The 26,352-nt window shown below is 51.6% G+C and overlaps 1 protein-coding gene across 1 annotated transcript in view; it reads left to right on the top strand.

The window, feature by feature from the left end:
- LOC146869761 (antigen peptide transporter 2-like) overlaps positions 1–26,352 on the top strand; it is a 289,288-nt gene that overhangs the window by 41,945 nt on the left and 220,991 nt on the right. Inside the window, exons 2-3 of the mRNA XM_085614455.1 lie at positions 11,237–11,815; positions 22,780–22,894. Coding sequence (XP_085470581.1) covers positions 11,290–11,815; positions 22,780–22,894 — 641 coding nt within the window. The 5' untranslated portion in view covers positions 11,237–11,289. The remainder of the gene's footprint in view (positions 1–11,236; positions 11,816–22,779; positions 22,895–26,352) is intronic.

The raw sequence follows: 26,352 nt of genomic DNA, 5'->3' as shown, positions 1-26,352 counted from the left end.
TTTGGGCCTGGGCACCCCGATTTAAAGCCTTTTGGTTCCTGTTGCACTACGTTGAACTATGACGCAAGTCTTTGGGTGTGGTGAAGAGTTGATGTTTAGAACATTGAGTTCGCAGTTACTCGCTGAGGAATAAAGATGTGTGGTATCAAGCTCCATGAGTGGTCAAGTACCAGGGCTGGGGAGGATGCTACAAAGAGTCTGGTCTGACTCTTCGACATGTTGGAGAGAGGTGGCTCGTCCCATAGAGACGCAAATGCTGGCCCTCAGTGGATGGGCCTTAAGGGCTGCATGTCTCTTGAGCAGCTCTAAAGCAACAGTAACCTGTGAGCTCTGGAAGTCTATCTCGCATAGGGTCAACTTCAACCATCACAGGGCTAAGTTCAACCATCCTGTCATGGTCATCGTCATCAAGATAAGTTTACTACGGGGTCAAGCCCCTCAAAAACATTTTTTTTTTTAAATCTGTTTTTATTGTTTTATAAAGCCATACATAGCAATCATACATCAGTGAATAACATTGTACCTTGCATCGTATCATCAATGTCTGTGCCCCCACATTTTTACATGATAAGCTATGTTTCCTTCAAAATCTGACACAATATATGTTATTTCTCAATAATCGTCCTGTCGTACACATACCTATATTAATAGGAGCACATTATCAATACTGTTATGCCTACAGTTTAGCAGTGTAAGCCAAAAAATGAACAATAGGCCAACCAGATCAAACTCCCTCCCCCCTCCCTCTGCTTCCGGTGTGTCCAAACTTCCGATCGCAGAATCTAATATGCACATCAGATTCTTCGAATCTCGTTTCAGGATATCTTGGGGACCATACCTACCTATCGCCATGCGTCCCACGTTATCACATTCACTCACCACAGGACTAGGCCCCTACTACCTTCCCTACTCCCGGTCCGATAAAGGTGAACCCTCTGGAGCCTCCTCAGCAGGGCCCACCTCCGAGTCAGTTTCAGGTATTTGTAGTGCTATCACTAATGCTTCCCACGCTCTGGCTGCTTCCAGCACCTTCTCATTATTAGTACGTATAGCCTGCTGCAATCTAACTGTACTCTCACTTTTGGTCCATTTGAGTAACTCCGATTTCCACTTCCCTATTGTAGGCCCCCGTCGCGACTTCCATTGGGCCGTGATCTCCCTCTTAGCCAGCAGTAAGCCTAGGTCCAGAAACGTGCTCGTGATTTTTGTCTTAGAGGTGTGTGGAAACCAATGTAATATGCAGGTACCCATGTCAGTGTCTATACGGCGCTCTGTAATGCCACAAAGCAGTTCGACTACTTCCTTCCAATATGTTCCCAATTATCCACAAGTCCACAGCATATGTGGTAACTCTGCCCCCTCTAGGCCGCAGCGCGGGAAGCCCCTCAAAAACTTCATAAAAATCGATTCTTCCTACACAATTGATGACAATATATATATATATATAAAAAAAGCAGAGATACAAAACCTGATATAAACAATGGCAAGAACAGTCCTTCAGTAAAAACATTTAGAACTAACCTATGAAATTCATCCGGTGCTATAAAAGGAAACTGTACGCCAACTATACTAAATAAGTTTAGAATATGAAAGCCAATTAATCAAAAGTCACAGTGATGAACCCTGCCTCTTCTTTCAGGACCAAGCACCATATAAATACAGACTTTTTTTTTTTTTTTTAAACTTTATTTATTGAATTTTGCATCAAAACAATACAATCACACAGTTATCATAATCAAACTTCAGTGGCATTTCAAGGTCTGAATCATTACAGCAGTATTTCCAATGCATGTCCGGGGGGGGCGGGAACAGCAAAACAGACATTATCATGAGTCTTAGCGCAGGGACCGTGGGCAGGAACAGCCGGCAACAGAGCCACACACAAGTCAAGCGAACAGTGTAGTCCTGAGGGGTTCTTTAGCGGACCTTCCCCATGCAGTATACCTTTCCCAGGGCATGACCGTAATCCTTAAGACACGTGTAACAGGTATGCAACCCGCTCATCCCGGCCTGGCAATCTTGGAAGAAAGGGCAGAGTGGCCACGCAGGGAGAGGAGAAAGCCCGGGGACGCATGAACAGAACTCCCGCCCCCACAGCACCGCAACAGCTCAACCGACCCCCCGCGTAAGTTGTGAATCATGAGCAGCAGAAGCAACGCCATCAAGGGCCGCGGGGGGGGCATCCCCGGTCAGGGCTTCCGGGTATTGCAGTAGGTAACATTGTAGTGGGCCCCAGATATCGGCGGGGCGGGATCGAGCCGGGAGCAGGTCGGAGTATGCCAGTATCTGTTCTTGGCAGTAGACAAGGTCTTTAAGCCATTCCTTAAATTTCGGAGCTCTCCCCCGCCCCCAACGGCACGCTATCCGTCGCTTCGCCAACAGCAGCGCCGCCGTGACAAACCTGCGGCTTGCCCGCGGAATGTGTTTGGTATACCCCAATAGGGCCTGCACCGGGTCGGGCTCAAGGAGTAGGTCCACCATCTGTGAGACAGCGGAGAACACTTGGGTCCAGTAGGTCTGAATTGCGGGGCAATCCCAGGACAAGTGCAGGAAGTCCGCATGTGGGGCATGACATCTCTCACAATTATCCGAGTTTTGCAGTTTGAATTTGTGTTTGGTGACCGGTGTGCAGTACAGACGATTTAGGAACTTAAAGTGTATGATACGATGTCTGCTGCTCGCAGAAATTTGCTCTGTCTGTATGCAACAGTATGACCACCTGTCATCTCCCAGCTCTAGCCCCAACTCCCGCTCCCATTCCCCACGAGCCCGTGAGGCGTCAAGTGCAGCGTCAGATCGAATTGTGTGGTATAGTATGGAGACCAGGTGGGAGGGCGAGGACGCCTGTAAGACTCTGTGCAATGGGTCAGTGATTTCGGGTTCCACCGGGAATGTCTGCAATATGGACCGCATGCCGTGCCTCAGTCTCACGTAGGTGAATAGCTCCAAGGGGGTAGGCGCGTACCCATCAAAGAAGTGTTCCCGATCTCGGAAGCGCCCAGCCGAGAATAGATCACCCCACCTGTGAATCCCCAATTTGCGGACCAAGTCTTGAAACAGTCGTTCCTGTAGAAGGGGCAGCTGCGGGTGGTAGGCAATGGGGAGAAGGGGCGAGTACAAGAACGGGCTCGCAACTCGCTTAGATATCTCCAGCCATGCCCGCACCGTTCCCTGCAATGCATTATAGTCCGAGGTATTATGAGGGAGAGTACTATGCAGCAGACCGTGCAGAGGCAGAGGAGCCGCCAGCCAGTCCTCCGCGGCGAGTTGGGGCATAAATGCAATGGGGTGGAACCAGTAATATGCATAGTGTGCTTGAGCGCAATAGTAGTACAACTCCAGGTCCGGTATGTCCAAACCCCCCCGGGAGTAGGGAGAGGTCATCACCTCCCACTTCAGCCGAGGTCTCTTCCCGCCCCAAACTAGCCGAATCAGTTCCGAGCGCAGTCGATTGAAAAAGTGCCGACCCGGTGGGAAGGGAATGTTCATGAACAGATACAAGAGTCGGGGGAGTACCACCATCTTAATCAAGGCAGCACGTCCTGCCATCGAGAGGGGGAGCGCTATCCAGCGGTCCACGCAGGAGGAGACCTGTGTCAACGCCGTACCATAGTTGGAGCGCATCAGTTCTTCCCTGTCACGAGATATCCTGATGCCTAGATATTTTACGTCAGACTCACACCATTCTATGGGATAGTCAAGTGAGAACCTCCGACATCCATCCGTCAAATGGAGGATCTGAGACTTGGCCCAATTGATTCGCACGCCTGACATTTCCCCGTACGTGATGAATTCCCTAAGTAGCGGGTTCAGGTTGTTTTGGGGGTCTCGCACATACAAAGTTATGTCATCTGCATAGAGCGACAGCAGAAGCTGCCTCTGCTCGCAGATCAGCGCCCGATGTTGATGACGCTGTCGCAACCGCGAAGCAAGGGGCTCTACCGCCAGTGCGAACAAGAGAGGGGATAAGGGGCACCCCTGCCTGGTCCCCCGGGCGATTCCAAAGGGCTCCGACGTCCTACCGTTGATCAATACCCTGGCACGGGGGCCACCGTAAAGGATAGCTATCCAGCCCAGGAAAACTAGGGGGAAGCCCATACTAGTCAGCACCGCCACAAGGTAATCCCACTCCAGGGAGTCGAACGCTTTCGTCGCGTCCAAAAAGACGGCCGCCATCTGGAGGCTGGGGTCAACGTTCTGCAGAGTGGCGAATAGCGTGCGCAGGTTGTGCGACGTCGCCCTGCCCGGTATGAAACCCGACTGATCCGGGAGTACTAGCCCCTGCATAAGGAGCGACAGCCGGTTAGCCAGAGTTTTAGAGAGGATCTTTACGTCACAGTTAAGGAGGGACAGAGGCCGGTAGGAGTCAGGGGAGACCGCTGGTTTACCCGGCTTCAAAAGGGAAGTAATCAATGCCTCTCTCATGGTAGGGGGGAGCTTTCCCAGCGTGTGGGCCTCCTCAAACACCTCTTTCAAGATCGGGGCAAGGATATCTATGTATGACTTATAAAACTCGATCGGGAGCCCGTCGAGGCCAGGGGCTTTCCCCGAGGCCATTTGCATGATGGCCTCTCGAATTTCGTCAATCCCGAGCGGCGCCATGAGGAACTTCCTCTGCTTATCAGATAGCCATCCCAATGTGGTCTCCCCCAAATAGGGAGCCAGCTCCGGCGGTTCCGTGTGAGCGGAGGAGTACAGGTCAGTATAATGAGTAACGAATGTTTGCATGATAGACTGGGTGTCTCTGTGGAGCTCCCCCGACCCATCCTGAATCTCGAGGATTTGGTTGTTAAAGCGGGGCGGTCGGACTGCCCAAGCTAGGTATTTACCCGGGCGCTCCCCCTCCCCGTATCTACGAGCCTGAAAGTGTTTCCCCCTGAACCGGACCTCCCTGTCCGCTGTGTCTTTATATTCTGTCAGCAGTTCCCGTAAACGGGCCTGAGCCCCAGCATCAGTATGAAACGTGGGGGCATTCTCCAAGTCTTTCAGGTCAGTCTCGAGTTTACAAAGGGTGCTACGTAAAACCTTGAGGACCCCCACCCCCTTCGAGATGCATAGTCCTCTAATCGTGACTTTAAAGGCCTCCCACACTACGGCAACACTATCCACCGTGCCACCGTTGCGCTGGAAGAAGCTCTCAATTTCCTGCGCTATTTCGGATCTGAAGACGTCGTCCAGCAGGGCAGTGGGCTGCAATCTCCACGACATTGGGGACCCGGCGAGGTCAGTCATAATAAAGTTCAGCAGGACCGGGGCGTGATCGGAGTACGTGCGAGCGAGGTGTTTTACCCAGCCTATCGTGGGGGCAAGCCCCGGTGAAACCAGGATATAGTCCAGTCTCGCCCATGTGGAGTGCGCGGCAGTCCAGTGCGTGCCCTCCCTAGTCACCGGGTGCCTAGAGCGCCACGTGTCCAGTAGATGACGCTCAGTAAGAAGGTCATGCACATATGCCTGCGAGCGGGAGTAGTGGTGTGGGTTCGGCTTCGACCTATCACTCCCGGGGTCAACAGCTATGTTAAAGTCACCCCCCCACACTAGGTGGGTAGAACCGACACGCAGAATCTCTCCCCACAGCGCTTGAAGACAAGACGGATCATCAGTGTTAGGACCATAATAGCACGCCAAAGTGAGCGTATCCGTGCCCATGCGCCCCCAGACTATAAAATACCTGCCCTCCCGATCTATACGCTCGCCCATGTGCACAAACGGGGTATGTTTCCTAATGAGGATGGCCACCCCACGTGAGTAGGTGGAGTAGGAGGAGAAGGTACGGTGCACCGCCCAGCGCGAGGCAAATAGCACCGGCCTGGAGGGATCTAGGTGTGTCTCCTGAAGAAAGGCCACTCCTACGTGATGCCTGTCCAGGTATGCTAGGACGTGCCTGCGTTTCCTGTGATCCCCCAAGCCCCTCACATTCCAGGATAGAAAGTTAAGCTGCCCAGTAGAGTCCCTATGTGTTTGCGGATCACTCATGGAAGACCAAAAGACTCACACCCAGCAGTATAGTGCAAACGCCACCCCCGACCCGTATGTAGAAGACCATGCCAACAGCGCCACATCCCATACAAACTTAACAAACATAGCAAATCCCCAACGCCCCCCCCCCTCCCCCCTCCCACAGCAGCATCCCAAACATGCTATCTGGGCAGCCCCCCTCCCCCCCCCCCCAAACGAACTCCGTCCATAGCAAAGGCCACAGTGGAGCAACATGAAAACTTAAAGTCAATTGGGTAATACCCTTGGGAGGACAGTCTAGGTGAATACACATTAAACCCCTCGATCCAGGAGAGAGTTCCCCGCCCTTGGGCCGGTCCCTCCCCATGGTCAAAGAGGGTGCCCAGCGAGGCGATGATTGCCTGAGAGTCTAGTGCAAACAAAAGAGTTTCTACACCCCGCTAGCAGCCCCTCACAGTGGACAAAGCCGGATCCATGGGTCACTGTATCAAGTCCCATAATAGCAGATACTCGCACCACCTTACCAGCTGACAGGCCTCAGTCTCAGAATCGACAGGTCAACACTCCAGACCCATCAGTCAGATGCCGGCGGTGAGGTGCAGTCCTGATCACGTTTCTTGAGTCGTTTCAAAAACTCCTCCGCCTGTTGGGGTTTAGTGCAAAAGATTTGTTTCCCTTGATGCGTGATGCGCAGGCGGGCAGGGTAAAGAAGCGCATAGTCAACTTGTGCAGCGCGAAGTTTATGCTTGACCTGGACAAATTTCTTTCGCTCCTCCTGAACCACCGGGGTGAAGTCCGGAAAAATGGTGAAGGCATTGCCGCCATAGGATAGGCTCTTCTTCTCCCTCGCCGTCCTAAGCGCGACATCTCGGTCACGGAAGTTCAACAGGCGTGCTATAATAGGGCGAGGGGGAGCCCCCGGCGGTGGCCTCAGGGCCAGAGATCTGTGCGCCCTTTCCACTATGAATTGGGGGGATAGGGAGTCCGTGCCCACCACCTCGCGCAGGAGACCCTCCACATAGTCCTCCATCTTGCCCGTGTGGGTCGATTCCGGTATGCCAATTATACGGATATTGTTCCTCCGACTACGCGCTTCCAAGTCTTCGTTTTTGGCTGCTATTACATGGAGGACTTTGTCCATGCGCGCCATAGCGGCGGACAGTTCCGTTGTGCGATCTTCGGTGTCCGAGATACGTCTCTCCGTTTCCGTGATGCGTTCGCCATGGCTGTCAACCTTATGTACAATCGAGTCCATGCGGGATTGCATGGAATCCATTTTGTCGACTATGGTCGCAAGACTTTGCCGCATGTCCAGCAAAATGGACTTGACATCATCCCCCGGCGGGGCCTCCACCGGCATCGACCCCGCCGCAGTAGCCTCCGGCTGCGGCCTGGTCTGCTTTTTGGACTCAAAAGTAAGGCGAGGCTGTCGGCTGTCCGGCTTCCCCATGGCGGCGCCACCAGGTCGCCCGCGGCGGGATCAGGGGGGACGCCCGGGTGGGCCCCGGGGGCAAGCGGCCAAGGAGGGGGGGAGCGGCAGCCTAGGGAAGAGGGAGATCGGCCAGATCGTGCAGCAGGTCACTGGATCAACCACCAGCACCTCGTGCAACCCCCTCCACCTGCCACGCAGGATCTCGCTGGGGACCAGCCGCCTCCCCCGGGGCCACCCGCGACCCCACAAGCACACCTCTCACCTCCACGGCCAGTAGCGACTCTCCGTGAGTGAACGGGATGATCTCCGCGCGGAGCGCCAGCAGAAGACAGTCCGGCAGATGGGGGCAAAGAGGATCCCAGTCGGGGCCCCACACGCCAGCCTCGCGATCGTGAGCGCGCCAGGCACACTCCGCCGTCTAGCCCCCTCTGTCCGATGGCTTCCTCCTCTGTTTCGTCTCTCCCCAGCGTAGGCACCACCTCGGAGGCCCCAGCGCAGAAGGGTCAGCGGTCAGCGCATCAGGCAACAGTCTCTCCGGGCCCCGCACCTCGTCCGATCTGTCCCTCCGTCGGACGTGTAATCGCCCCCAGTGGGCCAGCAGTAGGGTAGCAGCCGGGGGGGGGATCCGCGCGGGCCGGTACGAGCAGTAAGGATCCGGCGCGGGCAGGGAAGGCGGCGACCCCAGCCGGGGACTCAGCCGGGTGCGCCACTCACCAACGCCCGCGCCCGTTGTGCATCACGCCGTAGTCCAGTCCGTCCTCTTGCCCCCGGCCGGGGGTATCCAACGTGGGCCCCAGCAAGCCCCAGCCGACACGTCGCAGGGCCGCCGCCCGCAGCCGCGGATCCGGAGGTGAGGCCCGTCACCCACGTGGGACGCACCGGACTCGCGTCGCAGCAGCCCCCCGGACACAGCTCCAGCGGAACGTCCCCCACAGCCGGCACAACTTGCAGCGGCTTCGCAGTCCGATATCACCGGGTCGCCAGGGATGAGACAGCGCTCCGACTGCGGTGGGGATGTTGGGCCACCCACACAGGCCCGCGTGGGCTGACAAATTCGACTTTCAGGAAGGATTATTAAGGATTTCTTCGCTGGGCTGCGGGAGCTTCACCCGAAGGCAGCCATTCCGCTGTGCGCCACCTAGCGCCTCTCTAAATACAGACTTAGCGCAAAAACAGTAGGACTGGTGTTCGGCAAAAGGAATAGAGTGGCAGCTTTGTAGGGTCTCTCACCCAAGTTTATACAGTGCAGCCTAGCCCATACCCTCCTGTCCATGTCGTGCCTCGTAGACCTGTGCTCGGCCTTGTCGTACACATTGCCATGCCAGTTCTACTTTGCTCCCAGAATACTCACTCCCGAGACCACTCGTACCTCCTGAGATACCCCTATCTTATGCCATATATCACCAACGTTCACCCAGGTCTCAACATGGAACGAGCTCCCCCTGCACTTGAGACAATGTCCTGACCACCTACAATTTAGGGCGTTGCTCACGACCACTCTTTTCTGTCTCGGATTCAGCTGTAGTAGCACTACACTCCTGCTGCCCGTCCGAAGCGCAGAGATACCCCTTCGGGGGTCGATTCAGGCGCTATATAAATAAATAAACATGCCAAGTGTTGCTATCATATGCCTAGCTAAGCAGTCCTGCCAAACATCAGCCAGTTCAAGTCCTCACATACCAGCTATTACTGTCATATGTAGAGGTGTTTTAAGACATGGGCAAAGTGGGCTCTGGCCCAGGGCCCCTGATAGTGGCAGCTCTGTTCTGCAGAGTCTTGCCCAGGTGACCTTGATTCATTGTTAAACTGACTGTTTTAAATGTCGTTCTCCTTTAATGTAATTTTAATGTGGGTGATGTGTGAGAGTGTATTTGACATTTTTAAGAGAAATGTTGTGTTTATGTTTCATGCAACGCCATAAAGTTTTTTAGATCAAGACACAGCCTCACACATGAGAAATGGGAGACTATTTGCAGTAATATTAGTGAGCTGCTGCTGTGTTCCAATATTGAATACACACGTCACTGTCCCTGCATATTAGATTTAAACACATTTATAATTTGGACGGGTGTGCCTGCGCACTGTCAGTGACCTGGCCAAAAAGAGCATGAAAGAACTGAAACCTGATCATAAATTCAAAGTCGTTCCGAACAGGGGCCCCCAAAATACATTTGGAGCAGGGCCCCAAAATCCTTAAGATGTCCCTTATCACAAACCAAGATAGGTGTGCCTACCAAATGCCAGGCAGATACACCACATGCCAGGGCCACACATACCCTATTTTGCTATCATGTGCCCACTTAGGTACTCAGATGGGTCTCTGGACATATGCCAGGTATTGCCACCACATGCCAGTGTCCTTCTCTAGCAGGTACTGCTATTATCGGCCCAGATGGGCGCTCCTGCCAGGAGCACGCAATCTACGCCGTAGATAAGCAGTTACTGCCTCAGCATTCCCTCTTAGGTGTCATAGGGAGGAATTTCTATCTCCTGCCAGGTAGTGCCATCTTCGTCTGAAGAACCCCTGCTGTGTGCCAGGAGGCCAGGCGAACCGGAAGGATCATAGGATGTGGAAGGGGTGATGGCCTGTCTCCTCACCATCCAAAGTAAACGAAGGACAACGCTTTGATTTCAGAGGATTCAAGCAGGAGTTGTGGGTGGGCGCGGCATCCTCTGAGGCAGCAGGGTGTGAGTGTCGGCGAACATACATGTTGAAAGGTGCAGGTGCATCTAATGCTGATGAAATGCACGCTCACTACTCAACTGCACCCCATTTTGTAGCCTTACATGAGACTCCGGCCTGATTTAGATCTTGGTGGAGGGGTTGCTCCATCACAACCGTGACGGATATCCCATCCTCTGAAATATAAATGCTATTGTATCCTAGGGCCTGATTTTGATCTTGGAGGACGGGTTACGCCATCACAACGGTGACGGATATCCCGTCCTCTGAAATATAAATGCTATTGTATCCTAGGGCCTGATTTAGATCTTGGCGGACGGGGTTGCTCCATCACAACCGTGACGGATATCCCGTCCTCTGAAATATAAATTATATTGTATCCTAGGGCCTGATTTAGATCTTGGCGGACGGGTTACTCCATCACAACGGTGACGGATATCCCGTCCTCTGAAATATAAATGCTATTGTGTCCTAGGGCCTGATTTAGACCTTGATGGACGGGTTACTCCATCACAACGATGACGGATATCCCATCCTCTGAAATATAAATGCTATCGTATCCTAGGGCCTGATTTAGATCATGGCGGACGGGTTACTCCATCACAACGGTGACGGATATCCCGTCCTCTGAAATATAAATGCTATTGTATCCTAGGGCCTGATTTAGATCATGGCGGACGGGTTACTCCATCACAACGGTGACGGATATCCCGTCCTCTGAAATATAAATGCTATTGTATCCCAGGGCCTGATTTAGATCTTGGCGGAGGGGCTACTCCATCACAACGGTGACAGATATTCCATCCTCTGAAATATAAATGCTATTGTATCCCAGGGCCTGATCTAGATCTTGGCGGAGGGGTTACTCCATCACAACGGTGACGGATATCCCATCCTCTGAAATATAAATGCTATTGTATCCTAGGGCTTGATTTAGATCTTGGCGGAGGAGTTACTCCATCACAACGGTGATGTATATCTCATCCATCGAAATATAGATCCATTATATCCTATGGGATTTGTATTTCAGGGGACGGGATATCCAACACCTTTGTGACGGAGTAACCCATCCGCCAAGATCTAAACCAGGCTCTTGGTGTTTATGCACTCTGAGGATGTTTAGGAATAAGGTACAAACCTTTTCAAATATTTCTTCTCTCGTTCAGGTTCCTTGGACTTTGTTCTGTAAGTGCTTTGAAGACATTGGCTGCTCCTCACCATGGGTGGACTCGCCTTCCTCCTGGCCTTCATCCTTGGTGAAGTCCTCTTCAGTGCCTCAGTCTGTCGCTTCTTCCTTCCCTTTTACCCCTTTGAGATCCTCAGCTACATCTGGCTCTTGGCTTTCCTCAAACTCCTGCTGCTCCTCGGTGTAGTAAGGAGACTCCGTGGAAAGTTGGACCTCGCCTGGCTTGGCTTCAGCACCAGGACCATCTCACTGTGGCCGGTAGTGGCCTCCCTCACACCCCCTGTCTATGAAACCGCCAAGCTCCTCGCCTTCCAGGGGCCGGTGGAGATGCACTCTGGGGTGTGCCTGTCACTGCGGATGGTGCTCGTCTCAGGGGTGGCCGGCTGGATCTGGGGGGTCCTGTGGCCCTGTCGGTCTCACAAGGATGGAAAAGGAGACCCTCCTGAGGAGAAGGGGCGTCTCAAGGCCTGGGCGGCCTTCAGCAAGCTCTGGCACTACTCCAAGGAGGACAAGGCCTACCTGTCTGGGGCTTTCCTCTTCCTGATGTTTGCTGTTGTTGGTGAGTACATGTATGTGTGTCTATTGTGTATGTGCGTGCTAGTGTGTGTGTATGCAAGCATGTATGTGTGTTGTGTGTGTGTGTGTGCAAGCATGTGTGTGTTGTGTGTGTTCAAGTGCATTTGAGTGCCTCACTGTGTTTGAGCAAACGTGTGCGCCATTTGTCCATTGACTGCCTTTATGCAAATGCATGTACATTTCTAGTCACGCGCCTGCATGTGATTGTGTGTAACATGTTTCCAGTAGGTTCTGTAAAACAATCCCTCGCTACAGACCCATCAGTAATGCCTCTCCCAAGGGTTGGAATGGGGCAGAAAATAGGGGTGGAGCTTTTGGTGCCCGGGGCAGTCCCTGAGTTTGCCGCCAGTGCAGGTAAGAGCGGGGAGGCGGGGGGAGTCGACAGACGACGGGGGAAAATAAAATTAAAAAGAAAGAAAACCACTTTCTGCCACCCCCAAAAAAGTGTTGCCAGGGGCGGACAGCCCCGCCCCCCTTGCTAAGCCACTGGCTGGGCACCAAAATAAAAGTGGCCCCCATTAGTGAATTAGATAGCTAAAAACGTGGTCCATGTTTGCAAATTGGGGCAGGTTTGAACTTGTAAATATACGCTGTATAAGTGTTTCACAAAGTATGGATGACTGCATGGATTTGAGTTTGCTGCAGGCAATGTTTGTTATGATATAAACCAGCCCAGCTGACCGTAAAACAGGCCCACAAACATCCAAAAACACGGCCAACACACCGAAGTCTCAGACCAGCCCATCATCACTGCCTGATTGCCCTTTAGGCCAGTCCAACACTGGCCCTCCCTTTAACAGTTTACAGATTGAGGATTCTGGGCATCAGAACAGAGGAAGAACTGTCATGGCCGACCGAAACTCCTTGGGCAAAGTTGTGTTCTTTCTTGTGTGTATCCTGGAAGAAATGATTCTGAAACCCCTGCAATGAGTACATCAAGTTCCTCTGTCTCTTTCCTTCCTCTGGCTTGTATGGATGATGTCACCAGCATGTTGAGTGCTCCAAATACTAGCACACTGCTTGTATAGTCCAGGACCCCTCCTAGGGGAGCCCTGTGCTCTCGTCATTGCTCCCAGTGACATAGAAACATAGGTTTAAGTCCTCTGTGTCATCCTTTGTGCACTCCATCCCTTATTTCCACAAGACGGAATTCATGTATTAAATCTCGACACATATCTAAGCTCTTTACACCCGCTTCAATCAATCAATCAGTAGATTTGTAGAGTGCTTCTTGTCTCCCGTGAGGGTATCCAGGCAGTGACAGGGTCCAGGTGATCAGCTGAATAGTCAGGCCTTCAGGGACTTTCGGAACTCTGGAAGGGCAGCCCGTTCCATGTCTTCGCTGCTAGGTAGGTGAAGGAGCGACCTCCGCATCTGCTACGTCCGATGCGAGAAGGGAGTTTTAGAGAAAGGGACGCAGAGCAGAGGTGTCTGTGAAGCTGATGGAAGTTCAGGTGGTGGTTCAAGAAGGGGGTCCACAGTTGTGCAGTTTCTGCGGGGGCCTCCGCCACCAGTGCAGAGACTCCCCCACAACTGCGGGGCCTCTGCCACCAGTGCGTAGACTCACCCACAATTGCAGAGACGACCCCACAACTGCAGGGCCTCCGCCACGAGTGCAGAGACGCCCCCACGACTGCGGGCCTCTGTCATGAATGCAGAGACGCCCCCACGACTGCGGGGCCTTCACCACGAGTGCGGAGGCCCTGTATGAATCAGGCCCTGCGTTTCTACGTGCCTCTTCACACAAGTCCTCCACCCAGTGCTACAATGGGTGGACTCCACCAGTAACCTCGACTTTTCACTGACTGTCACTGATCGTGCCAGATCTCTTGGCCTCATCCTCGATAACAGAGTCAGTCCTCAGAAATGTGCACCAACGACACGGCTAGAAATGTGCACCATCGGCTCAGACCTACCAAAGGGATTAAAAGTGTCTTTCCAGAACCACACTGGAGGACGTAAGTTAGGCTTTGATTCTGTTCAGATTGGGTTATGAGTACACCCACTAGTTCCTGTATCCACTTACCATGACCCAAGTCTCTTTGCCCTCTGCAGCCCACCTCTTCTCTGCGAGCGGTCCTTAAAATCAAATAACCCCAGTCCTTCACTCAACGATTTGACTTCCTGTTTAAGGAAGATCTACTACCTACATAGTTCACAATTTAATCCACTTTGACCACTTGTGTCACTTGACCTTGACACTGAAGACCTCAGGTAGCACCTGTCACCTCCACGGTTCTGATGCTTTATCACTAGAAACACCAGCGTTCATCACAGAACACAACTCTGCACACTATGACAGTGAGTGCCACCCCTACATCTGCACCTCACCCCCCCTGACATTCGCACCACCTCCTGTCTGCGGGTCTTTAAAAAGGAACTACAACTTTTTGTCTTCAACCTCTAGTTCCTTTCCTCCAACCTTGTGTCACTTGATTAATCTTGTGTCATGTGAACTGTCTTGTGAACATCTTTCATTTTCAGTAACCCCGCATGAGTGATATGGACTCTTCTTTCTAAATACCTGCAAGGTCTGTACCTCCCTACCTCACAGGTTTAGGATCTCTTCACCCGCGACCTTTGGGATGTTCACTGCTCTGGATCTCATTCCTCTTTCTTCTGAACTGAGCTTAGGTCTCCTCAGATGATGAACTTGTGGTCTTGATGTCTCTTTGATTCCACATTGTGACTCTCTGTGACCCGTATGTAGGCAGAGCACCAGCTGTTGCTTTTTTTGTTTTCTTGTCTGGCTCTCTGTTTGTCACCTGCCTGCCTTAGGTAAGGTGCTCTGATGATCAAGAGTCTTGCAAGTGCTCTATAAACATCCCAAATGAACATATAAACATTAGCACTTAAAAAGCTAAGATGGACGAGCAATGATAGTTGAGGAGTGGTGGATAAAGAATGACTGATGAGAGATGATGGATGAAGATGAGCGATGAGAGATGGAGGTGGAACAGCGCATGAGGAGTGATGAGTGAGGAATGAGCAATGATGGATGATGAACGAAGAGTTATAGATGATGGAGGTGGAACAGCGCATGAGGAATGATGGGTGAGGAATGAGCGATAATGGATGATGGACGAAGAGTGATAGATGATGGAGGTGGAACAGTGCATGAGGAGTGATGGTTGTGGAACGGCACGTGAGGAGTGATGGATGAGGAATGAGCGATGATAGATGATGGACGAAGAGTGATAGATGAAGGTGGAACAGCGCATGAGGAGTGATGGGTGAGGAATGAGCGATGAGGGATGATGGACGAAGAGTAATAGATGATGGAGGTGGAACAGCGCATGAGGAGTGATGGGTGAGGAATGAGCGATGATGGATGATGGACGAAGAGTGATAGATGATGGAGGTGGAACTGCGCATAAAGAGTGATGGATGTGGAACGACACGTGAGGAATGAGAGATGATGGATGATGAGTGATAGATGATGGAGTTGGAACAGGGCATGAGGACTGATGTGGAACGGCGCGTGAGGAGTGATAGATGAGGGATGAGCGATGATAGATAATGAGTGATAGATGATGGAGGTGGAACAGCGCATGAGGAGTGATGGGTAAGGAATGGTGTGTGCGGAGTGATGGGTGAGGAATGAGCAATGACAGATGATGGATGAAGAGTGATAGATGATGTAGGTGGAATGGTGTGTTAGGAGTGATGGACGAGGGATTATAAATGATGGAGGTGGAACAGCGCATGAGGAGTGATGAATGTGGAATGGCACGTGAGGAGTGATGGATGAGGGATGATAGATGATGGAGGTGGAACGGCGCATTAGGAGTGATGGGTGAGGAATGGTGTGTGAGGAGTGATGGGTGAGGAATGAGCAATGACAGATGATGGACTAAGAGTGATAGATGATGGAGGTGGAACGGTGTATGAGGAGTGATGGGTGAGGAATGAGCGATGATAGATGATGGATGACAAGTGATAGATGATGGAGGTGGAACAGCGCATGAGGAGTGATGGGTTAGGAATGAGCGATGATGGACGAAGAGTGATAGATGATGGAGGTGGAACAGCTCATGACGAGTGGTGGGTGAGGAATGAGCAATGATGGATGAAGAGTGATAGATAATGGAGGTGGAACAGCGCATGAGGAGTGATGGTTGTGGAACGGCACGTGAGGAGTGATGGGTGAGGAATGAGCGATGATAGATGATGGACGAAGAGTGATAGATGATGAAGGTGGAACAGCGCATGAGGAGTGATGGGTGAGGAATGAGCGATGAGGGATGATGGACGAAGAGTAATGAGCAATGACAGATGATGGACTAAGAGTGATAGATGATGGAGGTGGAACGGTGTATGAGGAGTGATGGGTGAGGAATGAGCGATGATGGATGATGGACGAAGAGTGATAGATGATGGAGGTGGAACAGCACATGAGGAGTGATGGGTTAGGAATGAGCGATGATGGATGATGGACGAAGAGTGATAGATGATGGAGGTGGAACAGCTCATGACGAGTGGTGGGTGAGGAATGAGCAATGATGGATGAAGAGTAATAGATGATGAAGGTGGAACAGCGCACAACGAGTGATGGGTGAGGAATGAGCGATGATGGATGAAGAGTGAAATGATGGAGGTGGAACAGCGCATGAGGAGTGATGGAGGTGGAACGGCATGTGAGGAATGAGGGATGAGCGATGATAGATGTATGACGAGTGATAGATGATGGAGGTGGAACAGTGCATGAGGAGTGATGGGTGAGGAATGGTGCGTGAGGAGTGATGGACAAGGGATGATAGATGATGGAGGTGGAACAGCGCATGAGAAGTGATGAATGTGGAACGGCGCGCGAGGAGTGAGGGATGAGCAATGATGGATGACGAGTGATAGATGATGGAGGTGGAACAGCACGAGCAGTGATGGGTGAGGAATGGTGCGTGAGGAGTGATGGGTGAGGAATGAGCGATGATGGATGATGGACGAAGAGTTATAGATGATGGAGGTGGAACTGCGCATAAAGAGTGATGGATGTGGAACGGCACGTGAGGAATGAGAGATGATGGATGATGAGTGATAGATGATGGAGTTGGAACAGGGCATGAGGACTGATGTGGAACGGCGCGTGAGGAGTGATAGATGAGGGATGAGCTATGATAGATGATGAGTGATAGATGATGGAGGTGGAACAGCGCATGAGGAGTGATGGGTAAGGAATGGTGTGTGCGGAGTGATGGGTGAGGAATGAGCAATGACAGATGATGGATGAAGAGTGATAGATGATGTAGGTGGAATGGTGTGTTAGGAGTGATGGACGAGGGATTATAGATGATGGAGGTGGAACAGCGCATGAGGAGTGATGAATGTGGAATGGCACGTGAGGAGTGATGGATGAGGGATGATAGATGATGGAGGTGGAACGGCGCATTAGGAGTGATGGGTGAGGAATGGTGTGTGAGGAGTGATGGGTGAGGAATGAGCAATGACAGATGATGGACTAAGAGTGATAGATGATGGAGGTGGAACGGTGTATGAGGAGTGATGGGTGAGGAATGAGCGATGATGGATGATGGACGAAGAGTGATAGATGATGGAGGTGGAACAGCGCATGAGGAATGATGGGTGAGGAATGAGCGATAATGGATGATGGACGAAGAGTGATAGATGATGGAGGTGGAACAGCTCATGAGGAGTGATGAATGTGGAACGGGATGTGATTAGTGATGGATGAGGGATGAGCAATGATGGATGAAGAGTTATAGATGATGGAGGTGGAACAGCGCATGAGGAGTGATGGGTGAGGAATGAGCGATAATGGATGATGGACGAAGAGTGATAGATGATGGAGGTGGAACAGTGCATGAGGAGTGATGGTTGTGGAACGGCACGTGAGGAGTGATGGGTGAGGAATGAGCGATGATAGATGATGGACGAAGAGTGATAGATGATGAAGGTGGAACAGCGCATGAGGAGTGATGGGTGAGGAATGAGCGATGAGGGATGATGGACGAAGAGTAATAGATGATGGAGGTGGAACAGCGCATGAGGAGTGATGGGTGAGGAATGCGCGATGATGGATGATGGACGAAGAGTGATAGATGATGGAGGTGGAACTGCGCATAAAGAGTGATGGATGTGGAACGGCACGTGAGGAATGAGAGATGATGGATGATGAGTGATAGATGATGGAGTTGGAACAGGGCATGAGGACTGATGTGGAACGGCGTGTGAGGAGTGATAGATGAGGGATGAGCGATGATAGATAATGAGTGATAGATGATGGAGGTGGAACAGCGCATGAGGAGTGATGGGTAAGGAATGGTGTGTGCGGAGTGATGGGTGAGGAATGAGCAATGACAGATGATGGATGAAGAGTGATAGATGATGTAGGTGGAATGGTGTGTTAGGAGTGATGGACGAGGGATTATAAATGATGGAGGTGGAACAGCGCATGAGGAGTGATGAATGTGGAATGGCACGTGAGGAGTGATGGATGAGGGATGATAGATGATGGAGGTGGAACGGCGCATTAGGAGTGATGGGTGAGGAATGGTGTGTGAGGAGTGATGGGTGAGGAATGAGCAATGACAGATGATGGACTAAGAGTGATAGATGATGGAGGTGGAACGGTGTATGAGGAGTGATGGGTGAGGAATGAGCGATGATAGATGATGGATGACAAGTGATAGATGATGGAGGTGGAACAGCGCATGAGGAGTGATGGGTTAGGAATGAGCGATGATGGATGATGGACGAAGAGTGATAGATGATGGAGGTGGAACAGCGCATGAGGAGTGATGGTTGTGGAACGGCACGTGAGGAGTGATGGGTGAGGAATGAGCGATGATAGATGATGGACGAAGAGTGATAGATGATGAAGGTGGAACAGCGCATGAGGAGTGATGGGTGAGGAATGAGCGATGAGGGATGATGGACGAAGAGTAATGAGCAATGACAGATGATGGACTAAGAGTGATAGATGATGGAGGTGGAACGGTGTATGAGGAGTGATGGGTGAGGAATGAGCGATGATGGATGATGGACGAAGAGTGATAGATGATGGAGGTGGAACAGCACATGAGGAGTGATGGGTTAGGAATGAGCGATGATGGATGATGGACGAAGAGTGATAGGTGATGAAGGTGGAACAGCTCATGACGAGTGGTGGGTGAGGAATGAGCAATGATGGATGAAGAGTAATAGATGATGAAGGTGGAACAGCGCACAACGAGTGATGGGTGAGGAATGAGCGATGATGGACAAAGAGTGAAATGATGGAGGTGGAACAGCGCATGAGCAGTGATGGAGGTGGAACGGCATGTGAGGAATGAGGGATGAGCGATGATAGATGTATGACGAGTGATAGATGATGGAGGTGGAACAGTGCATGAGGAGTGATGGGTGAGGAATGGTGCGTGAGGAGTGATGGACAAGGGATGATAGATGATGGAGGTGGAACAGCGCATGAGAAGTGATGAATGTGGAACGGCGCGCGAGGAGTGAGGGATGAGCAATGATGGATGACGAGTGATAGATGATGGAGGTGGAACAGCACGAGCAGTGATGGGTGAGGAATGGTGCGTGAGGAGTGATGGGTGAGGAATGAGCGATGATGGATGATGGACGAAGAGTTATAGATGATGGAGGTGGAACTGCGCATAAAGAGTGATGGATGTGGAACGGCACGTGAGGAATGAGAGATGATGGATGATGAGTGATAGATGATGGAGTTGGAACAGGGCATGAGGACTGATGTGGAACGGCGCGTGAGGAGTGATAGATGAGGGATGAGCTATGATAGATGATGAGTGATAGATGATGGAGGTGGAACAGCGCATGAGGAGTGATGGGTAAGGAATGGTGTGTGCGGAGTGATGGGTGAGGAATGAGCAATGACAGATGATGGATGAAGAGTGATAGATGATGTAGGTGGAATGGTGTGTTAGGAGTGATGGACGAGGGATTATAGATGATGGAGGTGGAACAGCGCATGAGGAGTGATGAATGTGGAATGGCACGTGAGGAGTGATGGATGAGGGATGATAGATGATGGAGGTGGAACGGCGCATTAGGAGTGATGGGTGAGGAATGGTGTGTGAGGAGTGATGGGTGAGGAATGAGCAATGACAGATGATGGACTAAGAGTGATAGATGATGGAGGTGGAACGGTGTATGAGGAGTGATGGGTGAGGAATGAGCGATGATGGATGATGGACGAAGAGTGATAGATGATGGAGGTGGAACAGCACATGAGGAGTGATGGGTTAGGAATGAGCGATGATGGATGATGGACGAAGAGTGATAGATGATGGAGGTGGAACAGCTCATGACGAGTGGTGGGTGAGGAATGAGCAATGATGGATGAAGAGTAATAGATGATGAAGGTGGAACAGCGCATGACGAGTGATGGGTGAGGAATGAGCGATGATGGACGAAGAGTGAAATGATGGAGGTGGAACAGCGCATGAGGAGTGATGGATGTGGAATGGCGTGTGAGGAGTGATGGGTGAGGAATGAGCGATGATAGATGATGGACAAAGAGTGATAGATGATGGAGGTGGAACGGCATGTGAGGAATGAGGGATGAGCGATGATAGATGTATGACGAGTGATAGATGATGGAGGTGGAACAGTGCATGAGGAGTGATGGGTGAGGAATGGTGCGTGAGGAGTGATGGACAAGGGATGATAGATGATGGAGGTGGAACAGCGCATGAGAAGTGATGAATGTGGAACGGCGCGCGAGGAGTGAGGGATGAGCAATGATGGATGACGAGTGATAGATGATGGAGGTGGAACAGCACGAGCAGTGATGGGTGAGGAATGGTGCGTGAGGAGTGATGGGTGAGGAATGAGCGATGATAGATGATGGAGGTCGAATGGCGCGTGAGTAGTGATGGATGTGAAACGGTGCGTGAGGAGTGATGGATGAGGGATGAGCGATGATAGATGATGGACAAAGAGTGATAGATGATGGAGGTGGAACGGCACGTGAGGGATGAGCGATGATAGATGATGGATGACGAGTGATAGATGATGGAGGTGGAACAGCTCATGAGGAGTGATGAATGTGGAACGGGATGTGATTAGTGATGGATGAGGGATGAGCAATGATGGATGAAGAGTGATAGATGATTGAGGTAGAACGGCGTATGAGGAGTGATGGGTGAGGAATGAGCGATGATGGATGATGAGTGATAGATGATGGAGGTGGAACAGTGCATGAGGAGTGATGGGTGAGGAATGATGCGTGAGGAGTGATGGGTGAGGTGTTGTGTGGTGCGTGAGGAGTGATGGGCAAGGGATAATAGATGAGGGAGGTGGAACAGAGCATGAGGAGTGATGGGTGACGAATGAGCGATGATGGATGACGAGTGATAGATGATGGAGGTGGAACAGTGCATGAGGAGTGATGGGTGAGGAATGGTGCATGAGGAGTGATGGGTGAGGTGTTGTGTGGTGCGTGAGGAGTGATGGGCAAGGGATAATAGATGAGGGAGGTGGAACAGCACATGAGGAGTGATGAATGTGGAACGGCACTTGAGGAGTGATGGATGAGAGATGAGCGTTGATAGATGATGGATGACGATTGATAGATGATGGAGGTGGAACAGTGCATGAGGAATGATGGATGTGGAACGGCGCGTGAGGATTGACGGGTGAGGCATACGGCGAAAAGATCTAGGGTTAAGAGTCTGTGGCGTAGTGTTAAGGGTTTGACTGTTGGGGATAAGGGTGTAGGGTTAACAGTCTGGTGTATAGGATTAAGGGTTGGGGTATAGTGATAAAGTTTAAGGGCTTGGGGTAGAAGGATTATGGGGCTAGGGTTTGGGGTTAAGGGAATAAAAGGTTAGGGTTACGTGTATAGCATACAGTGGCTAAGGCAATGGGTTAGAGGGTAAGTGTATAGTGCAGTGGCTATAGGGTTATGGATTTGGAATACAGGGTTAAGTGTTTGGTTTATAGGGTCAGTGATTTGGAATATAGAGTTAAAGGTTTGGGTACAGGAATTATGGGGTTATGATTTTGAGGTTATAGGATTAAGCACTATTATTAAATTGCTTCGTGTCACATTAACAAATGTATTTAAGGTGCTTTGATGAGTGTTACTGTTATTTTAAACCCATATCAATGATAATATAAATTAAGTGTTGCTTTTCATGGTAGCACTGAATGTAAATTGGATGGCACACGCTTCACTTTCGAAGTAATGCAATTTAAAATTCAAAACGGATGCTATTCCTCAGTAAAAAATATGAAGTAAAAAGGTACAAAGTAAATTAAAAACAATGTTGAGGAGCTCACAGCGTGTGAGACGGGGCCTCCACATGCCTCCAACTGACAAACATGATAACCTGTGCCAAGTAGTTCAGAGTGTGTAAGACCCGGCGCCGTCACTCCTGCAGGTGTGACCTGTGCCAGGGCTGTCACAGAGTGTGAGATGAAGCTCTTGGCCCCGCCCCCTCAACTCTCCACAGTTACATGCATGTAAGAGCTCACATGATGTGAGATCTATCGTCTCTTCACCCCTCCAGCTCATTGCTGTTACTACAGGTGTGAAGGAGATCACAGGGTGTGAGAATCAGCTCCTGGCCCCTGCAGCTGGCCGCAGTTCTAGCCAGTGCCAAGAAGCCCTCATGGTGTGAGACACAGCCCCCCTGCCCAGCTGTCTGAGCTCAGATAGTGAGATATAGCGCCTCGCCACTCCAGGTGGCTGCAGCTCTATGGTTGATGATCTCTACAGAGAGTGAGCCATGACCCCTTTACTCCTCCTTCTGAGTGCAGATACCCCCTGCCACGAGGTGCTCATGGGATGTGAGGCAGGCACCCTCCTCTAACTCTTCACCTCTCTCGATGGGTCAGAAGCAGTGAGTAAATTGAGTGTTGAGTAAGTTGTGTTGTTTGCTTCTTGCACAGTGGAGTCCAGTGGCCGGGGCAGGGAGTGCACAGTCTGTATCACTCACCCTCTCTCCTCTCTCTCTTGTCCAGGCGAGATGTTCATCCCGTACTACACCGGCAGAGTCATCGACATTCTGGGCTCCAAGTACAAAGAGGCCGACTTCTTCGCCGCCATCTTCTTCATGTCCATATTCTCCATGGCCAGGTCAGTAGAGGGTCTCAAACTGCAGCCGCCAGTGGTGTCCCCATGAGGCCATTAGGCAAATATCAGTGATTCCCTGCCTTGGGGTCCTAGGACAGTCAGAGGTTACTGGGCAGTATTCTGGTGTCCTCCAGAGGCCATCAGGCAAATATCTGAATATCCTTTACTTAGGGTTCTAAGACAGTCAGAGATAATGGGACAGTATTCTGGTGTCCTCCATTGGCCATCAGTCAAACATCAGTAAGTCCTTTACTTGGGGTCCTAAGACAGCCGGACGTTACTGGGCAGTATTCTGGTGTCCACCAGAAACCATCAGGCAAATATCAGTGAGTCCTTTACTTGGGGTCCTAGGACAGTCCGAGTTTACTGGGCAGTACTCTGGTGTCCGCCAAAAACCATCAGGCAAACATCAGTGAGTCCTTTACTTGGGGTGCTAGGACAGTCCGAGGTTACAGGGCAGTATTCTGAGGTCCCCCACAGACTAAGTGGCACTCAACAACATCAATGTCAATCAATCAATCAGGCGTTTGTTAAGCGCGATTACTCACCCATAAGGGTCTCAAGGCGCTTAGGGTGGGGGGGAGGTGCAGGTTCCAGTCCATCAAGTAGGAGGTCTGTCAAAGAGCCAGGTTTTGAGGTTTCTTGTGAAGATGGGAAGCGATGTCTGTCGGAAGTGGAACGGAAGGGCGTTCTAGGCTCTGGCTGCGAGGAAGGAGAAGGAACGGCCTCCCGATCTGGTCTTCCTGGTGCTGGGGACCACGGCGTAGGAGAGCTGGGCTGATTGTAGGGTCCTTTGGGGTGCGTGGAAATGTAATCAGCTGTTCAGGTATGCTGGTCCGGTGTCGTGGAGTGCCTTGTGTGCATGGGTGAGCATCTTGAAGGTGACTCTGGCCTCGATGGGGAGCCAGTGGAGTGTGTGCAGGTGCTGGGAGATGTGGCAGTGTCTTGGCAGGTTAAGGACCAGTCTTGCGGCGGCGTTCTGGATGTTCTGTAGCTTGCGGTGAGGTTTTTGTTTATTCCTACGTAGAGTGCGTTGCCGTAGTCGAGTCTGCTGGTGACCAGGGCGTGAGTGACGGTCTTTCTGTGTTCGAGGGGGATCCATTTGAAGGTCTTACGTAGGAGGTGGAGGGTGTGGAAGCAGGAGGACGAGACAAAGTTGATCTGGTGGTCCATTTTGAACTCAGAGTCCAGGATGATTCCCAGGTTGCATGCGTGGTATGTGGGGGTGGGCGGGTTTCCGTGAGCGGGGGGCCACCAGGTGTTGTTCCAGGCGTCTGGGTTTGGGCCCATGATGAGTACCTCTGTCTTGTTGGTGTTTAGTTGTAGGCAGCTGTTGTTCATCCATTTGGCGACGGCTTCCATGCCTTCTCGAAAGTTGTGTCTGGCGGTGTTGGGTTAGTTGGATAAGGAGAGGATGAGTTGTGTGTCGTCTGCGTATGACACGATGTTGAGTCCATAGGTTCTGACAATGGGGGCGAGTGGAGCCATGTAGACGTTAAAGAGCGTAGGGCTGAGGAAGGACCCCTGAGGGACTCCGCAGGTGGTTGGTGTGGGGTCCGAGAGGAAAAGGGGGAGTCTGACCCGCAGCGTTCTGCCAGACAGGAAGGAGCGGATCAATTTGAGGGCCTTGTCCTGGATCCCTGCGTTGAGGAGTCTGCGTATTAGGGTGCGGTGAGAGACTGCGTCGAACGCCGCTGAGAGGTCGAGGAGGATGAGGGCTACTGTTTCTCCTTTGTCCAGTAGGATGCGGATGTCATCTGTTGTGGCGAGGAGGGCAGTTTCCGTACTGTGGTTTTTCTGAAGCCGGATTGGGAGGAGTCGAGGATGTTGTGCTCTTCGATGAATGTGGCTAGTTGGCTGTTGATAGCTTTCTCGATGACTTTCGCTGGGAACGGGAGCAGGGAGATGGGCCTGTAGTTTTTTAGGTCAGTGGGGTCTGCCAAGGGTTTCTTCAGGAGGGGGTTGACCTCGGCGTGTTTCCAGTCGTTTGGGGAACGAGGCTGTCGCCAGGGAGCGGTTGATGGTGTGGCAGAGTATGGGTGCGATGGTGTCGGCGGCTCTGTTGAAGACATGGTGTTGGCAGGGGTACGTGGGGGCCCCGGAGTGGCTTGACTTCATTGTCTTCAGTGTGTCTTTGGTGGTGAGGGCTGTCCAGTTGTCAATCGCTGGCTTCAGGGTGTCGGGGGTGGTTTGCGGGGGGGTTCAGTGTGTTGGTTGTCTTCGTCAAATTTGTCGTAGATGCTCTTGTTTTTGTGGTGAAAGAAGGTGCTGCGTTTGTCGCAGAGGTCTTGTGAGGGAGAAATGTCTGTCAATTCGCTGGTGGGTTAAGGCGAACTCCTTGATGATGTTGAAGAGTTCTTTGCTGTTGTGTGCGTGTGTGGAGATTCTGTCTTCAAGCGCTTTTTTTCTTGTTTTTCTGATGAGTTGGTGGTGGGCGTTGGTAGCGGCTCTGAAATTGTTGTGTGCTTCTGTGGATTTGGTGTTCCTCCAGACCTTTTCAAGGTGGCGGCAAGTGCATCTGGACTCTCGACTCTCGAAATTCGGTGGTAAACCATCTGGCTTTCTTGCCGTGGGTGTTGTTGTTTTTCTTGAGGGCGGCTATAGTGTTGGCGCTGTCGGAGATCCATCTGTGCAGGGTTCGGGCTGCGGTGTTGGGGTCATCGTTTCCTGCGATGGTTGGGGTGGAGTGAGGAGGTGAGCTGGTCGTCAGTGATTCTGGTCCAGTTTCTTCGTGGGAGCATTTTCTGGTGTCTGTGGATGGTGGGTGTTCTGAAGGTGAAGTGGATGCATCGGTGGTCAGTCCATGGGAGTCCGGTGGTGTGGCGGAAGGTAATGGAGTTTCCTGGTGTGAAGAGGAGGTCGAGGATGTGTCCTGCTGAATCCGTTGGTTCGGTCACGATTTGGCAGAGTCCAATGTTGTGGAGGTTGTCCAAGAGGTATGTGGTGTTGGGGTCCAGTTGGTTGTCGAGGTGGAAGTTGAGGTCTCCCAGCAGGGTGTAGTTGGTGGATGTGATGGTATGCGGGAGATGATGTCCGTGATGGAGTTGGTGAACGGTCCACGTGGTCCAGGGTTGGTAGATGAGGGTTCCTCGGAGGGTGGTGGTAGGGCTGGTCAGTATCTTGAAGTGAAGGTGTTCCATCAGGTCTGTGGTTTCGTCGGGGAGTGTGCTCAGGCGGAGGGTGGATTTGTGGACGACGGCGATTCCTCCTCCTGGGCGGGTGGGGCGGTCCTTCCTGGAGATCTTGTATCCTTGGGGAATGGCGATGGCGATGTGTGGCCCGAGGGGGTGTTGGTCCAGGTTTCGGTAATAGAGCAGAAAGGAGCAGAAAAGTGCAGAAAGGAGAAGAAAAAGAGGGTAGAAAAACGAGTGAAAAATGGAGCTAGAGAAAGGAGATAGAGGTCCACTGGACCACCAGGGATGAGGCGAAGGGAAGCCTGCGGGTGGAGGAGGGCCTCGAGC

The sequence above is a fragment of the Triturus cristatus genome, chromosome 1_1, assembly GCF_964204655.1.
Source record: "Triturus cristatus chromosome 1_1, aTriCri1.1, whole genome shotgun sequence".
Taxonomy (NCBI): domain Eukaryota; kingdom Metazoa; phylum Chordata; class Amphibia; order Caudata; family Salamandridae; genus Triturus; species Triturus cristatus.
Note: the sequence above shows the minus strand (reverse complement) of the source record. Positions and strands in the feature narration are given on the sequence as shown.